The sequence below is a fragment of the Terrapene carolina genome, unplaced genomic scaffold (assembly GCF_002925995.2).
Source record: "Terrapene carolina triunguis isolate 2854851 unplaced genomic scaffold, T_m_triunguis-2.0 Scaffold198, whole genome shotgun sequence".
Lineage (NCBI taxonomy): Eukaryota > Metazoa > Chordata > Testudines > Emydidae > Terrapene > Terrapene triunguis.
Window position 1 is genome coordinate 1,205,099 of NW_020664549.1, and position 26,557 is coordinate 1,231,655.

Genomic DNA, 26,557 nt, shown 5'->3' on the forward strand with positions numbered 1-26,557 from the left:
TTGGAAGCCTGTTCCAGAGTTTAACTACCCTGAGAGTTTGAAAGCTTTTCCTAATATCTAACCTAACTCTCTCTTGATACCGATTAAGCCGATTACTTTTTGTTTTACCTCCAGTGGACATGGAGAATAATTGATCCTGGTTCTCTTTATAACAGCCCTTAACATATTGGAAGACTATTTTTCTCAAGACTAAACATGACCAGTCTTTTTTTTTTTAAACCTTTCCTCACTGAGCAGATTTTCTAAACCTTTGATCATTTTTGTTGTTGTCCTCAGACTCTCTCCAATTTGTTCACCTCTTTCCTAAAATATGGTGTCCTAAAGAACTGGACACCATACTCCAGCTGAGGCCAGAAGAGTGGGGAAGTTGCCTCCCATGTCTTCCACACAGCATTCCTGTTCATACCGCTCGCTGCATTGCATGATTGACTCGTGTTCAATTTGTGATCCAATAGTCAAGGGCCTGGAAAAACTCCTCTATGAACAGAGGTTGGCAAGCTGGGGATTGCTCACATAAGAAAGGAGATGAATAACCGGGAAGGTGATGATAAAAGTATCTAAAACAATGACTGGGATAGAGAAGGTGGATTAGGAGCTCCGGTTTCCCCCGTCTTTTTGCCCATCTCCAGCTGTTAGACTTGGGGATGAGACCGATGTGGGAGATCGATTTTCTGCCTATGGTAGGGCTCTTACAGCTTCATCTGAAGCAGCTGGTGCTGGCCGCTGTCAGAGACAGGATCCTGGGCTAGATGGACCTTGTCTGGCGATGTTTATGTTCCTGTGTTGAAGAAACAGCACTAGGGCCAGCCTCAGATGTCCTGTGTCTGAGACTCCCAGGTGCTGGCTGCAGGTGACGAAGCAGAAATTTGGTTCTGGGCAAACAAAGTTGTTCAGGGCTGGCTTGCAGGGCCGTAGGTGCAGCAGTCCCATTGCTGTTCCCTCAACGCTGTCCTAAGATCTCCCTCTTATGGCCAATTTCAGTCCTGCCGTATCTCGGTCAGTGTGTTTGGCCCCTCATTGCTCTAGGGCTGATTTGACCCTTTGAGTGGACTAATGTCTTCCCTCCCCCACAGGATCTAGCTTCTTTTTCATGGAAATGGGCCTGAGCTACAACGCTCCAGTGCAGCTCTGAGCTTTCCCAATGTTTGAGAGTGCCGGGATTGGGACCCTTGGCTCTGGCATTTCTCCCTTGCACAGGAGTGCCCAGCAAGTCACCCCTGAGAAGCCCTGCCATGTCCTGGCTCCTACCACTCTGCACTAACCGCTACACCTCATTCCCTCCTAATGCCAGCAGTAGAAGCCTGGAGCGCTGGCTCCTCATTCCTTGTCAATTAAGCCCTTCCATGGTGGGCTGCAACTGAGCCTTCCAGGCAGGAGGTACCTTCCTGTGCTACTCGACAGACCTGAAGTGAGCTGACCTCTGCAGAGTACTGACCACCATGATCCTACCCAGCATCCACTGGGCTGCTGATGCACTGCCCTTTCTGGAAGCGTAATGTATTCTCTGTGGTGTCCAGCATCCGCCCATGGCCTCTGCTTCTCTGGTGAGTCACTCAAATCCCCTCTTGGTCAGGCATGTGGTTCCTGTTTTAACAGGGACAGAAGAGCATGTCAGGTTCGAACTGGGCACTTCCTTTGCTGAAGTATCGTTTCTCTGGGTTGGAGAGGGTGAGGGACAGGGTAGCAGGATACTGGAGCTCAGTGTGAGAGAAGTTCCCTTCCTGGTCCTCCTCCTTTGTCAACCAAATAGAGGGAATGGATGGCGGGGCCAGAGGTCTGTGAGGCTGCTGAGCTGCCGGAGGCTCTTCCGGAAGGGTGAGGCTTCAGATAAAGAGTCCAACAGAATCTCTGTTGTGGCACAACCAAAAAGCATGAAGCAGGGGGAGAAGTGCAGGAGTGAAGAGCAGGGGGATTGATCCACTTGGGGACACTCGTCTCTATACAATAGGCTACGCCTAGACGGTGCCGTTAGCCAGCCCCGCGTCCCCAGGCCAGGAAAGAGTCCTGGGCTAGTACTTCTTCAGAACAGTGAATTCTCCCTTCAAGGTGATAGTGTGATTTTTACAGAACAGTCTGTCTCTGATCACCTTTCCCTCCATCCCCTGCTCTCTAACAAGATAAATTGGTTTGGCTGGAGGGTCTGATAAAAGTAGGAGCCTGTCTGAGTCACACGCAACCTCTGAGGCAGTGTTTCCTAGCGGCCTGAACGCTGGAGGGACTCTAGATCTCTGCTGAAATCCGATGTAGCCCACGAAAGCTTATGCTCAAATAAATTTGTTAGTCTCTAAGGTGCCACAAGTACTCCTGTTCTTTTTGCTGAAATCCCTGACTCTGCCACTGACCTGTTGGGTGACCTAGGGCAAGTCACGTCACTTCCCTTTTCTCAGTTTTTCCCTCCACTGAAATGGAGAGGATGAGCTAGTCGAACAATGAAGGGGGGAAACAATGTGTTTCACAGGTTTTGAAAAGAACGGACTTGCTGAAATCTTTTACCAAATATTTTCAGTCCTCTTCTCTCTCCCCCTCCCCCACGTCCTTCAACATACAATTGTTGGGTTTTTTTTTTCTTTCTCCTATTTTTTGCCACTGAAAAGGAACTTAGGAGGGAGAGGCGATTCGGGGGAGGGGGGAGAAAAACAATTGTTGAAAAATCCCAACCTGCTCTACTTGCCTCCTTTGCAAAGCCCTCAGCTCTCTGGATGAAAAGCCCACCATAAAAGCTCTCATCCCCTCTACTGCTGACTCAGCGTGTGGCCTTGGCAAGTGGCCATGCTGAGCTGTGCCTTAGCATCGCTGTTGGTCAAATGAGGATAACTACTGACCGGCTACCTGAGGCCTTGCTTGTTTCTACGCCGTGCTTTTCAAAGACAACAGGAAATACGTAGGCACAAAGTACTGTAGTATAAAACAAACTGAGCTGAGTCACCCATTCAATACACAAACAGCACCTGAATGAAACACACTCTGGTATCTGGAATAAGTTCAGAACTCCTGATTTTTCTGCCTCTCCTCTGCATTTTTGGGGGTTCCCTCTGGATTCCTGGGTTCCTTCCAGGACCAGTAGATCTCTGCCTCCTTCCTTGACTTGTTCCCTAACAAGCTGGAAACTTTCACCAACCATCCCAACTTAGCTTTTCAATCCCCCCAGCAAACCTCTGCTGGCGTTGTCTGGCCAGGGGCCTGTGTCTGCTCTTACACAGTGCTAGTATCCTGATGTGAGTGGAATCATTCTGCATCCACACCAGCATCACTGAGAGCAGAACCAGGCCCACATTCTTCCATGAGATGGCCTGTGGTAGGCCAGAGCTTTCGTCTTAAACAACTTCATCCAGGCAAAGTGGCCTGCCCAGCAGACCAAGGCTAAGGCTGACAGCAGCTTCATTGACCACCTCAGCATGCGTGTTCTGGTCATCAGCCTCGCCTGCCGAGCCATTCCTTTCGAATCACAGATCAGCCCGTACCTGCTGCATGAGGGGACTTGGCAAGAGAATGGACTCCATCACCATAGTTTTGAACAGACATTGGGCAGCAGCCGAATACAACATTGTTCGCTTCCATAACTGTGGTTCGCTATGAAAGGGCCTACTCCAGATTCTCAAAAGAGCTCTGCACAATGGGTGCATGTTAGGTGCTGAGCTCTCTTGAAAATCCACCACTAATTGTGGGTGCTGAGCAGTTGAAAGTCTGGCCCTTCCTCTCTCTCTGGGCCTCTGTTCCCCAATGGGGGATAATCCTTCCTCTGTCTGTCTCGTCTGTTCAAACTGAAAACTTTTTGGGGCGAGCACTAGGGCCCTGATGTAAGTTGAGGCTCCTAGGCTTTATTGCAAGACAAATAATGTCGGCTGGATTGGCAAGGAAGAGACTATTGTCACGGCAAGAGAAATCCAAGGGCTTTTTATTGACTAATATCAATGTCCTCCTGGTGGTCTAACATCTCCCTGCAAATCGAAGTGAAAGGGTCCTCCCAACCTGCAGCACCAAACATGGTGCCCAAATTCTACACTGCAGTCTTTGTGCCACACTCTGCCCTCTGAAGAGCTAGGGAAAGCAATGGAATTGCAGGTGGATTTGGGACCTTGATGCCTTCCTGGATCTCCTGTGTTTGGTACCAAAGGGAAGGGATTTCCAGCGTTTGGTTTCTTCTCTTTCCCTAAAGTATTGGCTGAACCCAGTGAGGCTGAGATAATGGAGTCCTGGGCTCAAAGGAAACATAGTGTTAATTCAGAGAGACTAAATAAATTACACTTCTCCACCTTCCCTCTTCAATGTTCACTCTCTCTTCCCCCGCTTTGAGAGGAGTCAAGGAGATTGTGGGGGGGAGTCAGAGGAGGTCAGGTGAGTTTTCCATTTCATCCCGCACAAGCCTGCCAGAGCTATTCTCCATGGGGTCTTTCACAGTCAGCTGCAGTGAATAGACTCTATAGCTATGCAGGGATCTGGCAGTGTCTGAACGGCCCTTCCTTAAACACTTGCGCTCTCTTTCTCCCACACATCCTTGATTCCAGAGGGCTTCCAGAGAGAGGGGAATTAATAATCATCCTAATGATGTCCCTCAAAGGTTAGAAATGGAACGTTGTGGTTGTAAATGGAAACCCCATTGGTAGCAACGCACTTACCACACCCCTCTCTCTGCCCTTTGCTTGGAAGGACTTTCTGCACCAAACCTGCTGGGTTGTGGGGAGGCAAAGGGGCAGGCAGGATTATGCTGGCTGAAGCATTATGCTACATGCTGGATCAGACCCAAGTCTCCCCAACAGTGGCCAGCACCAGCTGCCTGAGAGAAAGGTGCAGGAACCACGCAGCAGGGAGATACTTTGCCCTCCATCTAGTTCCTGCCCTAATCATGGAACCATAGGGTTAGCAGAGATCGCAAGAGTCATCTGGTCTAACCCCGATAGTTGGAGATTGGCTTAAACACTGAGGCCTGAGGTTTTTATTTCATTTCCAAAAATGAGCTGTGGAGTTAATTGTTAATCGTGGTCTAGTGGCTAGAATGTGAGTGTCAAGGCTGCTTCCCCACTTTGAACTTTAGGGTACAAATGTGGGGGCCTGCATGAAAACTTCTAAGCTTAACTACTAGCTTAGATCTGGTCTGCTGCCACCATTCCCAAAGCTAATTCCCTTCCCTGGGAAGCTTTGAGAAACCTTTCACCAATTCCCTGGTGAATACAGATCCAACTCCCTTGGATCTTAAAACAAGGAGAAATTAACCATCCCCCCTCCTTCCTTCCACCAACTCCTGGTGAATACAGATCCAACCCCCTTGGATCTAAAACAAGGAAAAATCAATCAGGTTCTTAAAAAGAAGGCTTTTAATTAAAGAAAAAGGTAAAAATCATCTCTGTAAAATCAGTATGGAAAATAACTTTACGGGGTAATTAAACTTAAAGAGCTCAGAGGACCTTCCTCTAGCCTCAGGTTCAAAGTACAGCAAACAGAGATAAACACTCTAGTAAAAGGTACATTTACAAGTTGAGAAAACAAAGGAAAACTAACACGCCTTGCCTGGCTGTTTACTTACAAGTTTGAAATATGAGAGACTTGTTTAGAAAGATGTGGAGAACCTGGATTGATGTCTGGTCCCTCTCAGTCCCAAGAGCGAACAACCCCCAAACAAAGAGCACAAACAAAAGCCTTTCTCCCCCCCCCCAAGATTTGAAAGTATCTTGTCCCCTTATTGGTCCTTTGTGTCATGTGTCAGCCAGGTTACCCGAGCTTCTTAACCCTTTACAGGTAAAAGGATTTTGGAGTCTCTGGCCAGGAGGGATTTTATAGTACTGTACACAGGAGAGCTGTTACCCTTCCCTTTATAGTTATGACAGTGAGGCTATAGGAGTGGTATCCACAAAGGTACGTAGGTACCTAAATTCTGTTTTTAGGCACCAGTGCGACCCACAGAACTCTCACCCAGCTTCCCCCTAACCCTGGAAGCACCTAAACTCACTCGTCACCTGTTTTGTTTTTTCCTCTGGGCATGCACACTGCAGCTTCAGTCTAGGCATCCAGACACCTGTCTCTCAGACTCCAGAGCAATTCACAAACTGGGGAAGACAGACATTCGGCTGCCCAAATAGGGGGGGGAGCAGGAGGGGGGGTAATCCGGTAGGCGTGCTCAGAAGCCAGTACCAGATCAGTCCCCTCAGGCGAGTTCATAGGAAACAGCTGGGGGGGAGGAGGACCTCCCTTATAACTTTAGTCCAGTGGTTAGGTTATTCAGGTGGGAGACCCTCATTTCGAGTCCCTCCTTCTGATGAGAAGAAAGGAGTCAAACAGGGATCTGCCACTTTTCCGGGGCGTGCTCCAACCGCCCAGCTATAGAGTAATTCTGAGTATTCCATTATTGAATTAATGTGAAGTAACTTCAATAGGAAAGACCGAGGCAGCCCCACATCCGAATATTCCATAGCCTAGTGGTTAGGGCACTCAGCTGCTCTGTGTTCAAATCCCTTCTCCCCCTCAGGAGGAGGGGGACTGGAACCAGGGTTGGTCTCTGACCTCCTGGCTGAGTATCCTGTCCACTAGGCTAACAACTAGAAAGGAGAGCTTTGCCCCCGGCTGTCTTCCTCCTGACCCTGCATGGTTGCACTGAGCCAGCTAAGTGCCCGTCTTCCCAGAGTTTTTGGATCAATGGCAGAGTTCCCTGCAGTCCTGACTTAGGTGCCTATCTCTGGGAGGCGGGCAGGGCTTAGGACACCCCCGGCCTCTGGTCAGTGTCTCCCACATGCTGGCTTTATGGATCACCATCTAAGGCTCCTGTCCTCTCTCCCCCCATCCATCAGAAGGGGAACCTAGACAACCAGCTCAGGCTTTGTGGATTGCAGTGTTGTTCCTGTGATTTTCTTCTAGGTGCCTAAAAGTTAGACACCACCCAAGTCTCTTTGTGGATCCCCCCCTGGAGTCAAGGCAGGAGACGTACTTACAGCTGCACTCACTGCGGGACCTTAGGCAAGTCTTTGAAATGCGGTGCCTCAGTTGCCCTCTCAGTAAAATGGGGGATCCCACTGACCTATTCTGTAATGTGCTTTGAGACCTGATAAATGAGGCCATACAAATGCAAAATACCAAGACTCTATTCATTATGAAATCTGAGTAATGCCCCCATCACAGGGTGACACTGGCCCTTGAAGAGAGCAGGGCCAGTGTGTTTGTGATTGGTCAACTGATCCCAGTTGAGCTTGAAAAGCAGAGAGCTGGTGAGGGGAAGCCCGGGTGTGTCAGGCTGAGCTGGACATGGGGCTCTCACTGCCTGCTCCCCCTGGGAATAGGGAGCCCAGAGGACTGCCAGGGTGCCTGGGGTTGAGGGGGGGGGGGCAGCAAAAGCCTGAGATATAAAGGCTGAGCTGAGGAATTGTTTTGATTTGTTTACGTTTGGACAGTAAAACTGCTTAAGAGAGACTTTGCACGTGGCAATGAGTCTTCGGGAGCTATCTTATTACTCTCCTTTTTCCCCTTCATCTGCATTTAAGATGATGCTTAGCAGTTCATACCAGCCCTTGGTGGTTCACAGAGATTCCCTGGGCCTGATTCTCTGTTTGCACAGTCAGTGATGCCAAGTGGGTGAAAGGCTGGGCAGACCTGAATGGCTGCCATTTTGATTTGGGAATGTCTTTGACTCTTTGGCACTGGAAGAGATGCAGAGCACTGGAGAATCAGGCCCTGGGACCAAGGGGAATGTGTATTGTAACAAGGAGAGAGGTAGAGAATTGACAGACTGAGGCAGGCCAAGAACATCAAGGGCAGACAACCTGTTGTCTCTGTCAGTGAGTCATTCCTGTAAGGACATCAGATTTCTTGAAAGAGAAAATGCTAGGTAACCTTGCAATTCAGTCTACAGAATATTGATTTGCTAGTTGAGGTATCTCACTCAAACTACTTAGCTTTTTAAAAAATTATCAGAAATTGTGATTTATTCCTAAGAAAATTATCCACAGTGAGAATTCATCCCAAAGGCAGGAACTTTCTCAGCCAGCCGATCAGAGATCAACCCAGATCTTGAAAGGACATCGAGTTAAAAATAATCTCCCCTCTGTCTGAGCAATGTTGGTGTTACTTGCAACTCTCTGGCTTTGACGAGATCAGAGTAATAAGAGAGTGCTTTCTTCGGCTAGTTTGGTGCAGCTGACAGCATGTTGTGTATAGGCCGTTTCCCAGTGTCTGTGGGGGGGCTGAACCTAAAATAAAAGGTGTTGCTTAAAGCCTGTTAGCTAAAAAGCTTTAAAACCCTAGTGTAGCCAGGGCAAATTGTATTTTAACATGTTAGCTGGCAAAGGGGTCGTATAGGGATCACCTCTACCAGCTACCATGAGTCACCCTGTCTACTCTAGTCTCCAAGGCTGTCAAACTAGTTCCTTTCACCAGCTTTAAACTCAGTATTGTTCCCTTGTGTTCCCATCTGACTGTTCCACCTCTGGTCTTGTATTGCGAGCGTGAGCTCTTTGGGGGCAGGGATCACCTTTCTGTTCTGTTTGTACAGCACCGAGCACAGTAGCGTTCTGGTTCACAACCAGGGTTCCTAAGTGATCCCACAATATAAATAATTAGTAACCCATTGAAATCTGCTTTGCAACCTTTGAATAAGGAGAGGACGTTAATGAGGGAATTGCAAGAATCTAAAGAAGCCACTGGGCTACTAGCTAAAATGAGTTAGCTTCCAGGGATTGTGTCCCCCAGGTCGCTATCTTTTTTTGGATTTATCCCACCTTCTCTGGCTGCTTGAATAATAAATGGCCAGTCTTTTCAGGTCAGCTATATTTAGCTGGACCCAGTCAATCTGTCAGTCCCTGAACACTTAAAAGTCTCTCCTCCCACTTTATTGCAGAGGCTGGGACAGCAAGAATGTCAAACATCCAGCGTTCGCCTTTTTTTTGTTGTTGAAATGGATCCCCTGTCCACCTCAGAGACTGAGAGCTTAATTTCCCTTTGTCTGGCCAGCAAGCTCCTTTTCTTCTGGCTTTCTCCCTTCAAATCATTTCAAGTCCCACCCACCTACCTGGTTACCAGGTGAGGAAGTCTTTACAAGCTGATCTGTCGTTTCTCTGAATGAAAAGCTTTTGCCAGTTCAGTCAGTAGGGTGTAAAAATAATTAAAACGAAATCTTGGATTGAACCTGTGGCTGGGGGCAGGACTCTGAGGGCAGGCAGGGGCAGATCCAGAATATCCAAATGCAGATGACACCCCATGCTCCCCAGCTGCACTAAAAGCCCACTGGTGGGCCAGGTTTGCAAATCTGAGCTAAGTTTCAGAGTGGTAGCCGTGTTAGTCTGTATCAGCAAAAAGAACGAGGAGTACTTGTGGCACCTTAGAGACTAACAAATTTATTTGAGCATAAATAAATACATTTGTTAGTCTCTAAGGTGCCACAAATCTGAGCTAAATTTCAGACGGAAGCCCCACCTTCTGCAAGGAAGGAGTTCCGTATGAGTCAGGGCGAGGAACTCGGTCATGGGAGGGAGTTCTGCTTTGAGTTTTGGGGGCCTCACTTGAACCTGAAACTCATGGGGATGGAGTGCTTGGGAGTGTGGCTAACAGTGAGCCCTGAATCCCCTGTGAATGGAAAATGTTGAGTTTCCCCTAGTGCTGTTCCTTGGGAGGGAGTTTAGCTAGGGTGACCCTATTTCTCAAAGAGAAAATGGGACACCCCAGCTGCTCACCTGAGGGTTCCCCCCCCCCATGGGAGGCTGCTGCTAGTGGCTGGAACCCTTTGAGGGCCCCCACACAAGGCTGTTGCCTATCGCTGGAACCCTGCCCTCCACCCATGCTGGAACGCTGCCTCCCCCTCTGCGGGGGGCTGGCCTCCCCCCCCCCCCCACGTTGCTCTGCACTGCACCCCACTTTTGCATTTGTCCTATTTGCTCTTGCCAACTGCTCAATTCAGCAAGAGCAAATGGGACAAATGCCTCCTTCTGGGGAAAAAAAAAAAGTCAGGACGGCTGGGACAGGGCTTAATAAAGGGACTGTCCCTGCCAAAACGGGACGTATGGTCACCCTAAGCATAGCCCCAGTCCTGCAAGCTCTTTCTTAAGGGCAGAGCCCAGTGGTGCTCCATGGAGACACGGGTCCACCGGCATAGAAAACCTTGCAGGATTGGGGCCAGTCATGTAGTTCTCCTTCAGGCATCCGCTCGATTGAGAGCAGGGCTTTGCAAAGCCCTGGGCCTGATCCTCTGATGTGCTGAGTTCCCATCGCTACCATTGCAGTTACAAGTCAGTATTGCTTCCCCAGGCTGTAAACAGGAATCGTCGGGCCATTCTTGGCCTTCTTAGCATGCTTGGAGATGGATGGTGCTAAGTATTATTATTATTATTTATTATTGTATTGGAGCGGGGCTTGAGCAGCAAGGTTTGGATATGGATCTGAACCTGGCGGCTCCCATCTGAAGTGAGATGGAGTTTGCTTTCAAACCCATCTCCGTAGAACTTGAAACAGAAGAACAGTGTCCTTTGTAACGTGAAGGTTGTAAGCTCTTTGGGGCAGGGACTGTATCTTTGTACAGAACCTGGCACAAGAGGGCGAGGCCTCTAGCTGCTGGGGTAATATACTGTGGTTCTGTGGTTAAAAAGATCAGAGGCAAGGGAGGGCTCGGCAACCAAACCCCGTAGGTGTGCTGTGTGTGCCCACAGGTTGGCTCCACCTCCCGCTTCCTGCAAACTCTACTTAACTACTTTTGCAAGGAGCGCTGAGCTCTCTGCATCCGGGCCAGGCTGGCTTTATTAAATGAAGTTCCTGCAGGGCAAAGATGGGAATTTACCTGGATCATCTGTTGGCTCCTCTGCAGGGAGGGAGGTGAGTCTGGTGTTCTTTGTTTCAAGAGACGCTGGTTCTCTGAGGCGTCCCAAGACTACACTTTTTGTTTGCGTTTGGCCAAATCAGTGGTTTGATCCTATCCTAATGCTTTTTTAACTCTGTGCCTTTACTCTTTCCACTTCAAAAGTTATTTTTCCTCCCTTGGTATCCTGCTGTTAATTGATTTATCTCGTTAGACTGACCTCACACTTGGCAAAGCAACCCCCATCCTTTCATGTATTTATACCTGCTCCTGTATTTTTCACTTAATGCATCCGATGAAGTGGGTTCTAGCCCACGAAAGCTTATGCCCAAATAAATGTGTTAGTCTCTAAGGTGCCACAAGGACTCCTCGTTGTTCTTTCTCTTGTGGTTCGCTCACCCAACTCCACTTGTGTGGCCAAAACCAAGTTGTATGCAGTGTTGTTGTAGTCATGTTGGTCTCAGGATATTACAGAGATAAGGTGGGTGAGGTAATATTTTTTTATTGGACCTACTTGGTGAGAAAGACAAGCTCTGTGTAAGCTAGAAAGCTTGTCTCTCTCCCCAACAGAAGTTGGTCCAATAAAAGCTATTACCTCCCCACACCTTGTCTCTCCGAAACCAAGTTGGCATTTACCTTCAGACTGGTAAATGCTCGTCCTGAGAGAGGAAAAAAAGGGATGTTTGAGCAAGGTGCAATTTATACCACAAGGGCTCCTGGCAGCAGCAGCATCACCTGTAAGTGGGTCACAGTTGGTAGCTCCCAATCTGTGCTTTACATCTGGCATTGCTGCTGTGTACATTGGGATTAATCTTCTTACTAAAGTTTAGTGGAGGCTGGATGTGGGGGAGAGAGACACACCTCTCTCTCCTCTCCTGATACAAGAGAGGCTGAGCCCTTCTGCCTTGGTCTGAAATTCTAGGGCAGTCCTGAGATCCTACCTCCTGCTCCCCCATTACAGCTACTCTTCATTAATGCTAGAAATTCCACTACAGTACGAAGTGGGAAGGGGGGGGTTGCATCTGAGGTCTTTTTGTATTTTTTAAACCCCAGTCCATAAACCATCCAAGCATCTGGGACTGCAGCCCATGTAACCCACTGGTCAGTGTACATTATGTCTTCAGCGTGCCTGATCCACAGAGAATAAGGGTGTGTTTATAGCTCTCAGCTGACCGGCTCAGAGTATCAAGGCTCATATTGTCAGGTAGGTCCCTGCTTCAGTCTCTAGTTTGCTGTCTAGGAAGGTGGCTGTCACATGCATGATGCTTGGCCTTGTTGAGGTGTCCTGTCTAGTCTACATCTAAGAAGGGTGGGTTTCTGCCCCCCAATCCTTTCCCAATAGACGTTAGTGTATCTCATGGATTCAGAATATCCAGGCCAATCCCAAATGGGCCTTCAAATTTCCCATATTAGTTTAGGGGACAGGACTCCTGGGTTCTGTTCCCACCTCTGCCACTAACTTGCTATTTGACTGTGGGCAAGTTGTTTAAACCTTCATTGGATGCCTCTGTTTCTCCTGCTGTGAAAGGATAACCCCTCAGAGGAGTGTTGGGAGTCTTAATGGTTCGCAAAGCCCAGCTGTTTTGGAGGTGCAAAGTACTTGTGTTAGGCACTCTCACAGAGCAGTAACTACCACTTGGATGAGGTTTGATCTTGTTTCTGTAACACTTTGCATTCTGAAGACTCCTAACGCAATTTACAGTTGTTGCCGTTGTCCCCATGCAGTCACACCCTTACAAATGTTTGGGAGCCCCATTTAGTCACTGTGGCCATAGGGGTGCACCTATGGGGCTCAGCTTGTAAAATTGATGCTTTGCACTCCACCCCAGAGGTGGGTGCATGAATCAACAACTGATCTGCTTGCAGCTCCTGGCACGAATCTTTCTATCTATTCCCCATGCCACCTAGGGGCTGGGCTGTCTGTCTGTCTCTCCCACATAATCTTCTAAGGAAGATAAAACACAATAAGAGGCACCCTGAAGTCATTAACCCTTGGGAAGCTGGGGGCAAGCGAATGAGTCACAAAGAATTGAGTGGGAGAGGAGAGACATTAGGCATGAATCCATGGGTGTTGGTTATCTGTGATGAGTTAATGACTGCCCATGAACTTCTCAACTCTGTGGAGGAAAGAGGCTCCTCTGTCAATTATCATAATTGCAACAGCAGGGAAAGGTTGGGAATGATGCTCTGTGAAGCCTCATCAACATGCTCCAAGAAGAGATTGTTCCAAGTCTGGGCTGAGCTATTTGGCTGGTGGAGAAATCCCAAACTCTCCCAGACTCTGAGGAAGTGGGGTTTAGTCCACGAAAGGTTATGCCCAAATACATTTTGTTAGTCTCTAAGGTGCCACAAGGATTCTTCATTGTTTTTCCTATCTACTCTGTAAGACTTGCTCAGTTACTGCAGTGATGAAGGTGACCCTGGGTAGACGGGTCATATACGTTTGCCCTAGGGAGTAAAAAACCCCACATTCTTGTGGTGGTTCGTCACTGGGGTAAAAAGCACAATTCTGTCTCGTCCAAGGCTGCAGCAGGAATCCAAACCTGGCTATACTTAATGCAGTGCCTCACTCTGTGGGGTTAACAGATCTCCCCCAGGCCACTGAGGTGAAGTGCATTCAGAAGTAAAGGGGCCTTCGTTTGCTTTAGTGAGGATTACGCTACAATAAACTAAGGGTTTACCTATAGTTCCTAGCAATCACAGGTGTGAATCTACCCCACAGTAAAGCCTGCCCCAGGTTACTTGTTCCTGGGAACCTCTGGATGTCCATTAATAGTTTGTTAGAACACTTTGATCTTGTCCTCATACCGCTCAAAGTGCTCTAACAAACTGTTAATGTGCGTGTCAGCAGGGCGCACATAACAGTCCTTGGCAGGCTAGCACAGGGTAGAGTCACACCCCAGTTTGCTGCAGATTAATTGTTCATGTAGACAAGACCTTAGGCCACTTTACTTCTGAATGAGAATGTCCAAGAGGGGGCAGGGATGTTAATGTGCTTTAACTTCCCACTTTAAGTAAATTTGCCCTAACTTGCCTGAATGTCCATCCTGCCATTCCTCCAGCATTCTTTTAGCAAAACAATTGACTGGGGAGATCTGTGTGACACCGGACAGGTCATTTAGGCTATGTCTACATGGCCCCACAGTTCAGACTATGGGGGTGTGAACTGCAGCTAGTGCGCAGTGCTTTAACTGCCCCATATGGATGCTGCGAGTGCGAAATAAAAGGTACCTAGTTAGTGTTAAATTAGTCCTAGCAAACTAAGGTATCCTATATATAGTTCACTCCCACAGCGTCCACACAGGGGAGTTACTGTAGTTCACCCCTCCATAGTCTGAACTGTGGGGCTTTATAGACACACCCTTAATCTCCCTGGATTTCAGGGCTTGTACACCTGGGGAGTTTTTCCAGCATAACTATTCCTGATTACCGATCCCTGAATAACTCCATGTGTGCAGGGCTGGCTCCAGGCACCAGCTGACCAAGCACGTGCTTGGGGCGGCACCTTAGAAGGGGCGGCCAATGTTGGGGTGGCGGGGGGCGCTTGCGGTGTTTTTTTTGTTGTTGTTGTTGTTGTTGTTGTTTCGGCCGGGCAGCGCGGGGAGTGTTTTGGCAGCAGCGGCGTGGTGCTGGGGGGGGCTTCGGCGGCGTGGCGCTGGGGTGGGGGAGGGCGGGGGTTTGGGCGGCCCGGCCTGGCCCGGCGCGGCCCTTGGCGTGGGGGTTAGGGCAGCCCGGCACGGCGCTCGGGGGCGGGGGTTTGGCTGGCCCGGCCCAGCGCTCGGGCGGCCTGGCGCGGCGCTTCGGGGGGGGCAGGGGTTTGGGCGGCGCGGCACTCGGGGGGGGGGGGGTTACAGCGGGGCGGTGCTCTTCTTTTTTGCCTAGGGCGGCAAAAAAGTTAGAGCCAGCCCTGCATGTGTGGATGTCCTTATTTGGAATTATTTTAATCCACTTCCAATCTGGATTAAGGTAATTCAGAATAAGGCACTCTTACTCTGGAAAAAGAGCATCCACACATGGAGTTATTCAGGAATTCCACTTAAATTTTCATAGCCTGCCTTAATCCAAATTTATTTCCTGGTATAGACAAGCCCTCCGTTCCCCATCTATGAACTGGGGAGCTATGAGACTTACCTCCCCAGGGTGTTGTGATGACCTCATAAATACTTGGGCAGACACTCCACTGCTGTGGGATATGGGTCACAAAGAACCAAGATAGAAAACATGCCCCGTAGACTTCTAAGAGCAGAAGTGGCCTGATCTCCAGCTTTAAGGCACATGAATGGCTGTTCCCTTCTCAAAGGGCACTGATTCAATATTGCCCCAGTCAGCGATTCCATCTACTGAAGCTCAGCTGCCTGGAGCTGCTGTTCACTCTGCCATCCGATGCCCGACCAGGCCAGCTCCCGCTGAGTTTACAGGATCTACTGAGGGGGAACAGCACCCTGGTATATCTCATGGCAGAGGACTCCTTCTGATATCTCCCCTTCCCTTGCTTTGAGCCCATCCTCACAGAGTCCCTGTGAGAAGCTGCATGAGCGAGGTGGGAGAGATGGAACATGTTAAAGGGAAAACAGATGACTCAGCTGGCAATATTAGCTCAGATGACAAAGTAATGCTCACGATAATTGCCATTTACTGGCAGAGGAGGCTGAACTGGGTCATATTTATTTGTGAAACTCAATGAGGCACCATCTGTGCTGCTGAATATCATGCCCCTGCCAAGATGATGGGTACATAGTTCAGGTAAAAATATTGACCTGAGAGCTTTGTGCATCTAGGCTGTGGGAAGGAGCAGTGTGTGACAGCTGATCTCGTGATCAAGGCACTAGCCGAGGCCTTGAGATCTGGTATCAACTCCTGGTTCTGTCCCCAACTCCTTATGTGACTTGGACAAGTCACTTAATCTCCCTCTGCCTCAGTTGCCCATCTGTAAAACAAAGATAATCCTTCGTTTTGCCTTGTCTAGTTAGCTTGTGAGTTCTCTGGGATAGGGTTCATCTCTGACGTTGTGTTTGTACAGAACCTAGCACAACAGGGCCCTTATCTCCGTGAGGGCCTCTAAGCACTTACTGTGATGCCAGTAAGAAATGGAAGAGGGTCTGGGGTGATTGACAGTGAAGGGGCTGAGCCTTCCAAGGCTTGACCTCTCTGTGAACCATGGTCCTTTGATATTGCCGATATTGATGCTGTTTGCAAAGGCCAGTGGGAGTGATTTTGTGTTGGGGAACGCTGTCCAGTGCCCTCCTCGTGACTGTAGCTTTGTGTCCCACTCCAGACGGGTGGTGCTGTTGACTTCAATGGAATGGGGAACTGTTTCTTGTTTTGGTCCCCTTAAGAAGGAACCCACCCTGGTGTGGATTTCTGATTTCTAATGTGCTCTCTTCTTTTCTCCGTAGTACAGAATGTGAAGCCGGGGGAGAGACCTGGAATATGAAGCCTGTCTACCGGTGCCTGGACTCTGCACTGTAATGACTGCATCTTGCAACCTAAGGAGGAAGAAGGGACAAGCTGTTCACTGCTGATAAAAATGGCAGCCAGTGTCTCTCCATTGGACTGTGAAAGGAGACTTCGGACCTTGGTGTCTGTCTGTTGGGCGCCCCAGGAAGGCTGCTGCCTGGTTGACACAGCCTTCTCCTATTGAGTGGAGCAAGGGCAGCATGGCTCAGAAAGTGTGGGTCAGCATGCTCTTCCACAACCGCAAAGCCCAGCTCCTGCTGGTCAACTCCCTGACGTTCGGCCTGGAGGTCTGCCTGGCTGCTGGGATCACCTACGTGCCACCGCTCTTGCTGGAAGTGGGTGTAGAGGAGAAGTTCATGACCATGGTTTTGGGTAGGTGGCTTCTTTCTTTCTTTGACTGAGATGCTCACCCCCTCTGTGGGTTCAGAGGGCAGTGGGGAATCAGGGCATGAAGATTTGTATCCCCACGCTCTGATCAGCTGAGACAACCCTATTCCAGGGAGAATGTGCAGCCTATTGCCTTAGAGCTGGGGACTGAGAGCCAGGGCTCCTGGGTTCTATTCCTGGCTTCTGCCTCTGAATTGCCTGTGTGGCTTTGGCATGTCTCTGCCTCAGTTTCCCCTTCTCTAAGATGGGGATACTTCTCTGAGGGGCTGAGGGCTTAATGTTGATGAAGTGCTCTGACATGCATGGTGGAGGGCTTTTCTAGGGTGCACTTACCAAGTTGCCTAGAAGCCGTAAATGGTGAGGGGGCAGGTGGTGGGGGGGGTCTGGTTTCTTGGGCTGAGCTAAGGCCAAGGTTTTCACAAGTGATTATGGATGTCCCACTTGAGAGACCGCTTAAAGGGGCCTGATTGTCAGAGGGTGGGTGCTCAGCACTTTGACAGACAGGCCCCCTTAAGGTGCCTCAGATGGGCACCCGCAATCACTAGTTGCTTGTGAAAGCCTTGGCCCTAGCTCTTATTGCTGGGCACAGGGATCGCCTGCAGCACTAGGACGCTGCCCCTAAAGCCACGTCTCTGTCTCCATTCCAGGGATCGGGCCAGTCCTGGGCCTTGTCTTTGTACCGCTGATTGGCTCCGCCAGCGACCACTGGCGCAGCAGCTACGGCCGGCGGCGGCCCTTCATCTGGGTCTTGTGCCTGGGAGTCCTGCTGAGCCTCTTCATCATCCCCCATGCCAGCCGCCTGGCAGGCCTCTTTGCCCTCAATGCTCACCCCCTGGAGATTGCCTTTCTCATCCTGGGCATTGGCTTGCTGGACTTCTGCGGCCAGGTCTGCTTCACTCCCCTAGAGGCCTTGCTCTCGGACCTCTTCCAGGAGCCTGACAACTGCCGGCAGGCTTTCTCCATGTACGCCTTCATGATCAGCCTGGGTGGCTGCGTCGGCTATCTGCTTCCGGCCATCGACTGGGCCGGTAGCTTCCTGGCCCCTTACCTGGGGGGGCAGGAGAAGTGCCTCTTCAGCCTCCTCACCATTATCTTCCTGGGCTGCGTCCTGGCCACCCTCTTTGTGACGGAGGAAGCAGTGGGGCAGGTGGATGCTCTGGCAGGCCCCACGCTGAAGGACTCCTCCCCCAAGCCCTCGTCCCCCAGCTGCTGCTCGTGCCAGGTTTCCAAGAGCCTCTTGCGAGCCAGGCATGTGGTCCAGGCCTTGAGGAACCTCTGCGCCTTGGTCCCACGGCTGCATGGCCTCTGCTGCCGCATCCCCAAGGTGATCCGGCGGCTCTTTGTGGCCGAGCTGTGCAGCTGGATGGCCCTCATGACTTTCATGCTGTTCTACACGGACTTTGTTGGCGAAGGGCTGTACCAGGGTGTTCCCAGGGCCGAGCCGGGAACAGAAGCCAGACGTCACTATGATGAAGGTAATGAATGAGCCAACTGCCTTCAAGGCTGCAGAGGCAGAATTTGCTTCCATATGCAGGGGAGTCGTAACACTGAGGTGGGGTCAGGATGGACTCTACCTTTAGGGTTCATCTCTTCCCTACCCACTGGGTCAGAGCTCAGGTGCGTAGCCCAAGCCTCTGCTAGTGCCAGAACATCCACACAGCTACCTTTAGCACACTAGCTTGAGTTCTGCCAACATAAGTCTGTCTAGCCAGGCTGGGAGGCACTCTCCCAGTTGCAATGTAAACAGGTCTGAGTTGGGTATCCTCTCTAGCTGAGATGGGAGCAGGGAGGTAGGTATATTAATATCTGTCTGGCAGCACTTGGTGCTCTATTTGGGCCACATGTGGCTTTGCTGCATAGGCTGGGATGAGAATCTGCCAGGACCAGAACCATTTGCCTGAACCTACCAGTTTTTTAATGACTATTGTTAGTAGTTCATCCCAAAATCTGAAAGGTGGGTAAATGGAACTTTCACCATTTTACAGATGGGAAAATAGAGGCACAGGTAGGTAATGAGCAGAACCAAAAGCCAACTTCTCTCTACGTGGTGTTGCAAACCCCAAACCCACCCCTAGTTTTTACCAGTCTCCAGCACCTGGCAACAGTGTGAAGAACTGAGGCCTTGGCTACACTGGTGCTGTACAGTGCTGCAACTTGCTGCACTCAGGGGTGTGAAAAAACACCCCCCTGAGCACAGCGAGTACAGCGCTGTAAAGCGCCAGTGTAATCAGAGCCTGCAGCGCTGCACGCTAACTCGCAGCGCTGCAAGCTATTCCCTTCGGAGAGGTGGAGTACATACAGCGCTGCGAGAGCTCTCTCGCAGCGCTGGCGGCACGACTACACTCGCGCTTCACAGCGCTGCCGCAGCAGCGCTGTGAAGTCCCGAGTGTAGCCAAGGCCTCAGTTAGTTTCCTTGACATAAAATCTCATGCTCCAAGGGATGTAAACTGATCATCTTGGGGGTGGAGGGGCAGGAAGGAATTCTCCCCCTCCCACTCGTCAGGCAACATTACACAGCTGCTTGTCTACATTACAGGGTGACTTTCTCTTCCTCTGAAGCATAAAATATGGGACTAGAGCCTGATGCGATGGAGTGCAGGTCTGGTGCCTGAATTCTTAAGAGATACTGTGATCCAGCAGCCAGCACGCTCAACTGGCCGTTTGTGGCTTTACCACTGATCCACTGTCACCTCAGACAAGTCACCGCACCATTCTGTGCCTCAGTTTCCCCCATCTATACAATGGAGCTCATGATGCCTGCCCACCTCTTGTAAATCACTTAGAGACTGGTGGTGCAAAGTCCTGGGAGTGTTAAGTAGCGGTGAGATGAGCCAAGCTGCAATAATGATGTTCAGACCCCTGTCTCCAGACTGTCTTGCTCATTCCTACACTGCTCTCTTCCTGGGTTCCCTTCCATGTGCATGTTCTCTGGAAGCCCTGGAGCCCTCTAGCTCAGCTCCACAGCCTCTCATTTTCTGGTCCTCCCAGATCGAGGCACATATGTCACCGTCCTCTTTCTCCTGCATGTGTCAGTTATGTACTTTGGTCTCTAGATTTCCTTGTTTCTGCCTTGTACGTTTCCTCCTTTGTTAGGCTGTAATCATTCATATTAATGTCTCCGTTAGCTCAAGAATCAGCTTAATTGTTGTTTAACAGTTCTGCTATGGTAGGCCCAGAGGCTTCTACCAGGTAGGGCCATTGTGCTAGGCACTGTACAAACATCCTGTTGGCGACAGTCCCTGCTCCAAAAAGTTAATGGTCTAATTACCTGTAATCCAACGTGCCTCTCCGAAGGGGAAGGGCAGGATGGCTGCCGGATGCTTCAGAGCAGCTTGTGGATATCTCTGTGTGCCAAACTCTAGTTTCTCACCAGCTTAAAACCACTTTTTATTCCCTTTTGTTTTGTTGCTGCTTTGGTGTCGGATAGCACTTCCTGGTTAGCAAGCAGGCAAGAGATGGATTCTGGGGAGAGAGTCAGGGGAAGGTGAGGGAGTGACTTCCTAAGGCACAGCTGCCAATGCCCTTTGTGCCTCTGAAATGTTCCCCTCGGTTCTTCCCCTGCATGTGGGTGGTGTTTTCACCAGCACTGTCTGGGGGGTCCTTTGTGTGTAATCTCGGTAGAGAATCAAAGGAGTGAATGGACTATGGAGACTGGCAGGGTGGGGAATCTCGCGTTGCTGCTGCCCATCCTGTACCTGTGCTCCGAGCAAGGATGGACTCTGGTCTCCAGAGCTTGTGTTGAAATGTGCTGACCTCTATGGAGTAGTGCAGAAAGACCCTGCTTGGGCCCTACGGAGTCCCCATAGTTGCTTGGCTTTTGGAAAGCTGAACAGGGGTAGCCTGCCCACCACCCCCTTCCCCACCAGTGTGTCTGTTGTTTTCAGGCGTCCGCATGGGCAGCCTGGGCCTGTTCCTCCAATGCGTCATCTCCATCTTCTTCTCGACAATCATGGACCGGCTGGTGAAGCAGTTTGGGACCCGGGCGGTCTACCTGGCCAGCGTGGCATTCTTCCCCCTGGCTCCTTTCGTCATATGCTTCTCCCAGAGCGTCCTCATCGTTACTGTCTCGGCCGCCCTGACAGGCTTCACCTTCTCTGCGCTCCAGATCCTGCCGTACACGCTGGCGTCGCTGTATCACCATGACAAGCAGGTGGGGGCCGCTTCTGGGGGGTGATGGGGGACGACGCGTAACGTGGTGGCGATCACAACATGGGGGTGCAGCTCAGCTTGGCCTGTGGCTGGAAAGAAACACGCACACCCAAAGGGTGTCACATGTGCCTCACAACACAAATGGGGCCTCTCACCTGAACCCTCTTGATCTTGGGGGTCTGAATAAAAACACAATCTGGATCTAACTCAATGCTGGTTTTGGGGGGGCGAGGGAGGGGGATCCAATTCCCTAGCCCCTCCCTACTTGCCACAACCAGATCATGGATATGCATATTGCTTTGAATGAGGATTGCATATTTCTAAAGGCAGCACCTCATCTCCTCCACATTCTGAGTGCTTGGCTGGAAATCAGTCCAGGGTCCCAAGAGGCACCTGTGCTTTTTGCACCCAATCACCTTTGCAGCATCACCAACCCCAACTCAGAAATCACGAGTCAGGTCCCCAAACCTCCCATGAGATAGTAAGTAATACATTACAAATGTTGGGTTCTCTATTTGCCTTCTGGTTGTTGAGCCTTTAGGGTTCACGCTTAGGGTGACCAGACAGCAAATGTGAAAAATCGGGACGGGGGTGGGGGGGTAATAGGAGCCTATATAAGAAAAAGACCCCAAAATCAGGACTGTCCCTATAAAATCGGGACATCTGGTCACCCTATTCACGCTTTCAAGCTTTTGTCCCTAACCACCAGGGCGTCTGAAATGAAAACTGAGAGCTGGGGCTTAAAGAAAACACCAGATGTTTAGATATGATACAATCACAATAGTTGGCGATGCAGCTGTTGTTCCACAGCACTGGGAGCCCCTCACACACTGTAAACTCACCAGTGACTCGTGGCATGAGAGCACCTTTCGTCCCCATGGCAGGCAACTTGCTGTGACGTTAAAGAACTAGGAGTTTTTACTGCAGACATCCAGGTGCTCGCATAGAACTAACACTTCCAGGCAGCCCATCCCAGTATGCACTAGGATGCCTGTCAAACTAGGGATGCATTTGGAGGGCCTGTTCCGCTTTGGTTTCTTCCAAAGTCCTGGTCTTGGGATCTACTCCAGCCAGCAAAAAAGTAAACCCACCAGGGCATTTTCCTGTCAAGCAGGGACTAGTGAGGGGAGGGGTCCAACTGTTTCCTCAAAGGGCGGATGGGGAAACCCCATCCATGACCAAGAGATGGACGCTAGCCTTCACAAAGCCTTCTCTATGACTAGCGGTGAGGTCCCGCCTTCCTGCTTCCGTTGTCTTCCTAACAGGTTACAATGGAACCCCAGAGAAGATAAGTCCCTAAAAACCCTTCTGCAGAAATGTATCCATCTTCTAGGATCCACTTCCTTTTTGTTTTTCTTTTTTTACTGTTTTAATTCTTTTTCTTTGTTGCCTTTTGTCGTTCCTTTTTTTCCTGCTTTCTGTTTTCCTCTCTTTTTCTCCCTCTCCTCCTGAAGTGAGTCAATGAAAGGGTGCCGCATAACGGCTGCCCCTCCAGCGTTGTGTGGAACCTTAGTGCAAGCCTGCAAGACTAACCCCATCTGACGCTGCTCACATGGACCGTGTAAGTTGGTCTCTTTTCGTGCATGCCCTCGATTCCGCCTGTACTAGTGAGACCAAAGGGGCCTTGTCTAGAGTGGGATAAAAGGTGTTCTAATTAATGCATTTGAATGTCTATCATAGATGAGGCACAATGCGTTCAACACATGCTAAGCTAGTTGAGTTAAAACCTAGGATCTCTTCAACTCAACTAACTTGAGTTGCAATAGGGCTCAGTTTTTTTTGACCAACTTCTCTTCTGTGCTGGGTTTTGCACCACTTAAATTCTGGATCCCTCTAACCTTGGTGTGCTAGGTGTAAACGGAGAGTTTCGTGAAGCTCTGGCCATTGCAGGTGGGATACGGGTGGCTTGACTTAGATTCATAAGACCAGTGAAGTGACAAACTTTATTACAAAACACTGTCTTGGGAAAATTCATGGCTAGTCAGAGTCCATGTAAAGCTGTTTGACCCTCAGCAAAAGGTTCTTGGGGACCAAAAGTCTCATCTGGCTTCATTTCTTTGCTTGAATCGGAAACTGGTGCATTGCAGAGCTGTAGCCATGGCTTCAGGGAACATTAATGGAAAATAGCTAGTGATACTATACCACAGCAGAGTCTCTGTGTGTCAGGTGAGGTACTAGATGCTGCCGATTGCTGTGGTGTGGCTTAGGCACAGAATGCAGCAGAGATGCCTGCACACCCTGGAGTATGCTTGTGTAATTCTCCAGTGGCCCCCGCCTTTCCCTCGTGAGTGGAAAGCTGATATTGTTGGTACTTTGGGCAGTGCAGCTCCGACCCTTGCACTCCTGGTATAAAATTCTCTTCTCTCAACCAGTCAGTCTTCTTTCTCCTGGCTGGTTTTATCCCATCACATGGAGAACGGATTAATATATCCTTGGCTAGCTACAGTGCATAGGATGTGTCTGAGCACAGATGTCTTGACATTTCAAGGCAGGAGTTTTGCAGCAGTTTCGCTTGCTGCACATAAATATTGATTATTTGTATTACAGTAGCCCACAGAGGTGCCAGCTGAGATCAGGGCCCCAAGGTGCTAGGTGCTGTACATACATTCAGCAAGAGACAGTCCCTGCCTGAAAGAGCCTACAGTCTAAATAGACAGGCAGACAAAGGGTTGGAGGAAAGGCAGGATTATTCTCCTCATTTTACAGATAGCAATGTGAGGCACAGAGAGGATTAAATGGCTTGCCCAGGATCATCCAGAGTGTCTGTGGCAGGGCTGGGAACGGAGCCCTGGTCCCCCAAGTCCCAGTGCAGTACCTTAACCTAGCTGGGTGTCACTGTAAAATTCTTGGTAGCAGTGAAAGGAACTTGGCTGGAAGAGGCTGCTTGGGTTACCCAGAGCAATGGCCCCTTTGCAGTGATAATCCCTGCCTCACTAAGAGCTTAACTAACCAGCTGTGGAATCTCCCTAGCATTGGAGCCTTGGCAGATTGTCTTGAGAGGCCGCTCTGCCGCCCAATTGCATAGGGAACCTATGCAGCCTTAGATTGTACGGAGCGATGTCCCAGTTCACACCGGGTAGTGTCACAGAAGTTACCCAAGGCCTGGTCCATCCTACAGAGTAAGGTTGACGTCAGGCAGCTTACATGGACCTAACTCTGTCAGCATGCACACTACAGCGCTGCTCTCGCTGATGTAAATCACCCACTACACCGACCTAATAACTCCCCCTCCGTGAGAGGTGTAGCGCTTAGGTCCAATGTAGTGAAGGCGATCCAGTGTCTGTGTAGATACTACGTTACTTACGCAGTGCTGACAGCTGCCCCCACCCCAGCACTGTCAGCCCGAGCTGGGTGCTGGGCTCACAGCTGGAGTCCCTCCTCCCTGCCCCCAGGGTTGACAGCTGGAGTATAGCAGGTGCTCAGTTTCACAACAGGGAGCCTACTAGCAGTGAAACTGACATTCTCGTGGGTTTCACAGCTGCTACGATTTCACATTTTGTTCCTGCTCTGGCAGTCAGCCCCGCGGCGGGGGGACTCCATTTCAGTCGGCACATCCACCCCTGGTGAGGACATGCAGAAGGAGGGCAGTGTGGATACCAGCAGCCGATCTAATTGCTGCGGTGGCTGTAGGTCGACGTGACTTAAGTTGGCCTAATTTCGTAGTGTAGACAAGACCTATGATAGAAAGTTAATTCAGACTAAGGTAGAGTGTGAATTTGAAATGCAATAGCTAGTCCTGAATAACTGCATGTGTAGACAAGCCATAAGGGCCATTGCTTGAAAATTTGAGCACTTGAGTTATGCAGCTACTCACCTCTTATTTGCAGCGATACATCTTTGAACGCACAATTGCCTCTTTGCCTACCTGTGCTCCGGTCTTGAGACTATCACTTCGACACTCTGCTTTTGAAAAATAATCGTGCCAAATCCACCATCCGACACGTGCCCTTCAGTCCATGTGAGCGGTGCCCATGCTTCCAAAGCAAGGGCTGGTTGTGAGCAACTCACATGTCCTGCAGCAGGAGGGCGTTGAGTCCCTTAGATCAGCTGCTTCGGCGGTACTGCTCTTTGCCTTTTAACAAACGGCACCCACCCCAGACGATTCCGGTAGCCTTGGGTGATGGTATCACTCCCTCATTAGACCAAGTTCATCCCTGGCCTGGCTGCAGTGGCCTGAGGGTGGGGAGGGCTTTGGCCCGTTCTCCCTAGGTAATGGAGCACTTTCTATTTAGAGGGATTCGGGGGAGGTATTTGGGGCTGGATTCTCCTCTTACACTAGTGTGTGCTGGGAGTTGGGCCATTGAAGTTCATGGAGCTGTGCTTTGAGAGAGAAGAGAATTGGGCCCGTTATGGGTTTGCACCGCCTGCTTCTCTGAGAGTCCAGCGATCAGACGACTCTCAAGGCTTGGTGTGAAACTGTCCCAAACGGCAGAGCCTTGTTTGTTTGGCTTTGGGTTGAAATGCTCCCCAGCGTTGGTGATGCATGAAGCAAACACACAAAGGTACCGCTTGGAGCCAAGTTACCGCAGCAGGTCAGGATCACCTTGAATCTGAAGCCTAACAAAGAAGTTCCTGGCAATCCTACCCGCGCTGCTGGAAACCATCGAACTTGCCCCAGACTTGCTGCAAATGTCCCCAGCCTTTAGCCAAACCCGGCCTGAGGATTTTCACAGGACTGGAACAATTTGAAGCCAGGGGAAGTTTTGCCAGGCCTGGGGGTGTATCGCTCCAGCTCTGCACTGCTCTAGCTAATGGCACTGCTCTCCTGGCTCACTCTCTGGCTCTTTAGGGCTTCACCACCCCCTGCAGTTTCTCACCTTCCCTCTCTCTTTATTTTGTCTCTCAGGTATTTTTGCATAAGTACAAAAGCAAAGAAAAGGAAGATGCTGCTCAGCTGGACAAGAAATCAGGCTTCCCCAAAGGCCCCCTCTCCAGCCAGAAGCTGACCTACCAGAACGGCCATGCTGGGGGCCTCTTCTCCTCTCCTCCAGCTGCCAGCTCGGCCCTGTGCGTCGGCTCCCCCTGCGAGGTCTCGCTCATGATGAGAGTGGGAGACTCAGACCCTGCAGCGCCCGGTCGAGGGATCTGCCTGGACCTGGCTATTTTAGACAGCGCTTTCCTCCTTTCTCAGGTGGTCCCGTCCCTCATCATGGGGTCGATCGTCCAGTTTACACAGTCGGTGACTGCCTACATGGTGTTCGCCACCGGCCTCGGGTTGGTGGCTATTTACTTTGCAACCAAAGTCGTCTTTGATAAAAGCGATATGGCCAAGTATTCGGTGTAAAAGGGGGTACGTGTGCACGTGGCACGCCGCCAACTTGTCTGTACACGTGCATTGACGCTATATAATACGGCAGGCTGCACGTTGTGCACGCCTCCTTTCTGTCTCTCATGCTGTTTCTGTGGGGCATGTGGCTGGGGAGAGGCTGTTGGGCTAAGTGCGGGTGTATTAGGAAGGGCACCATGCTGTTCTATCTCCCACCATCAGAGCTTGCCCCGTGGTGCTTTTTGTCTAAGAGCAGTGTTGCACAGAGGGCATCAATGAGGTGACAGGAGAAGAGTTTCCCTTCAATCACAGGGTTACATTTCTGTGCAATTCCGCAGTTGCATCCTGGAGGGAGAGTGCTCCTCCTCTCATTCCTGGAGAGTCGAGCTTAAATCCTGCCTTGCTCTGGAAGGCTTCACCTTGTTTCGAAAGTGTAGATTCCCTCTCTGACTGGTGGCTGCGGTGGACTGGAATATTTGGGGGACAGGCGCGAGGGTGCTGCATTGACCGAGCTGGGGGGGAGACATCCAGGG

At 50.3% G+C, this 26,557-nt stretch overlaps 1 protein-coding gene across 1 annotated transcript; it reads left to right on the plus strand.

Annotated features, from left to right (window-relative positions):
• The first annotated feature begins 16,203 nt into the window (after nt 1-16,203).
• LOC112118406 (solute carrier family 45 member 3) lies at nt 16,204-26,232 on the plus strand. Its single transcript, XM_024216696.3, has 4 exons — nt 16,204-16,594; nt 17,257-18,084; nt 20,494-20,759; nt 25,605-26,232. The coding sequence occupies exons 1-4, from the start codon at nt 16,423-16,425 to the stop codon at nt 26,040-26,042; spliced, it is 1,704 nt and encodes a 567-aa protein (XP_024072464.1). The 5' UTR covers nt 16,204-16,422; the 3' UTR covers nt 26,043-26,232.
• The last annotated feature ends 325 nt before the right edge of the window (nt 26,233-26,557 follow it).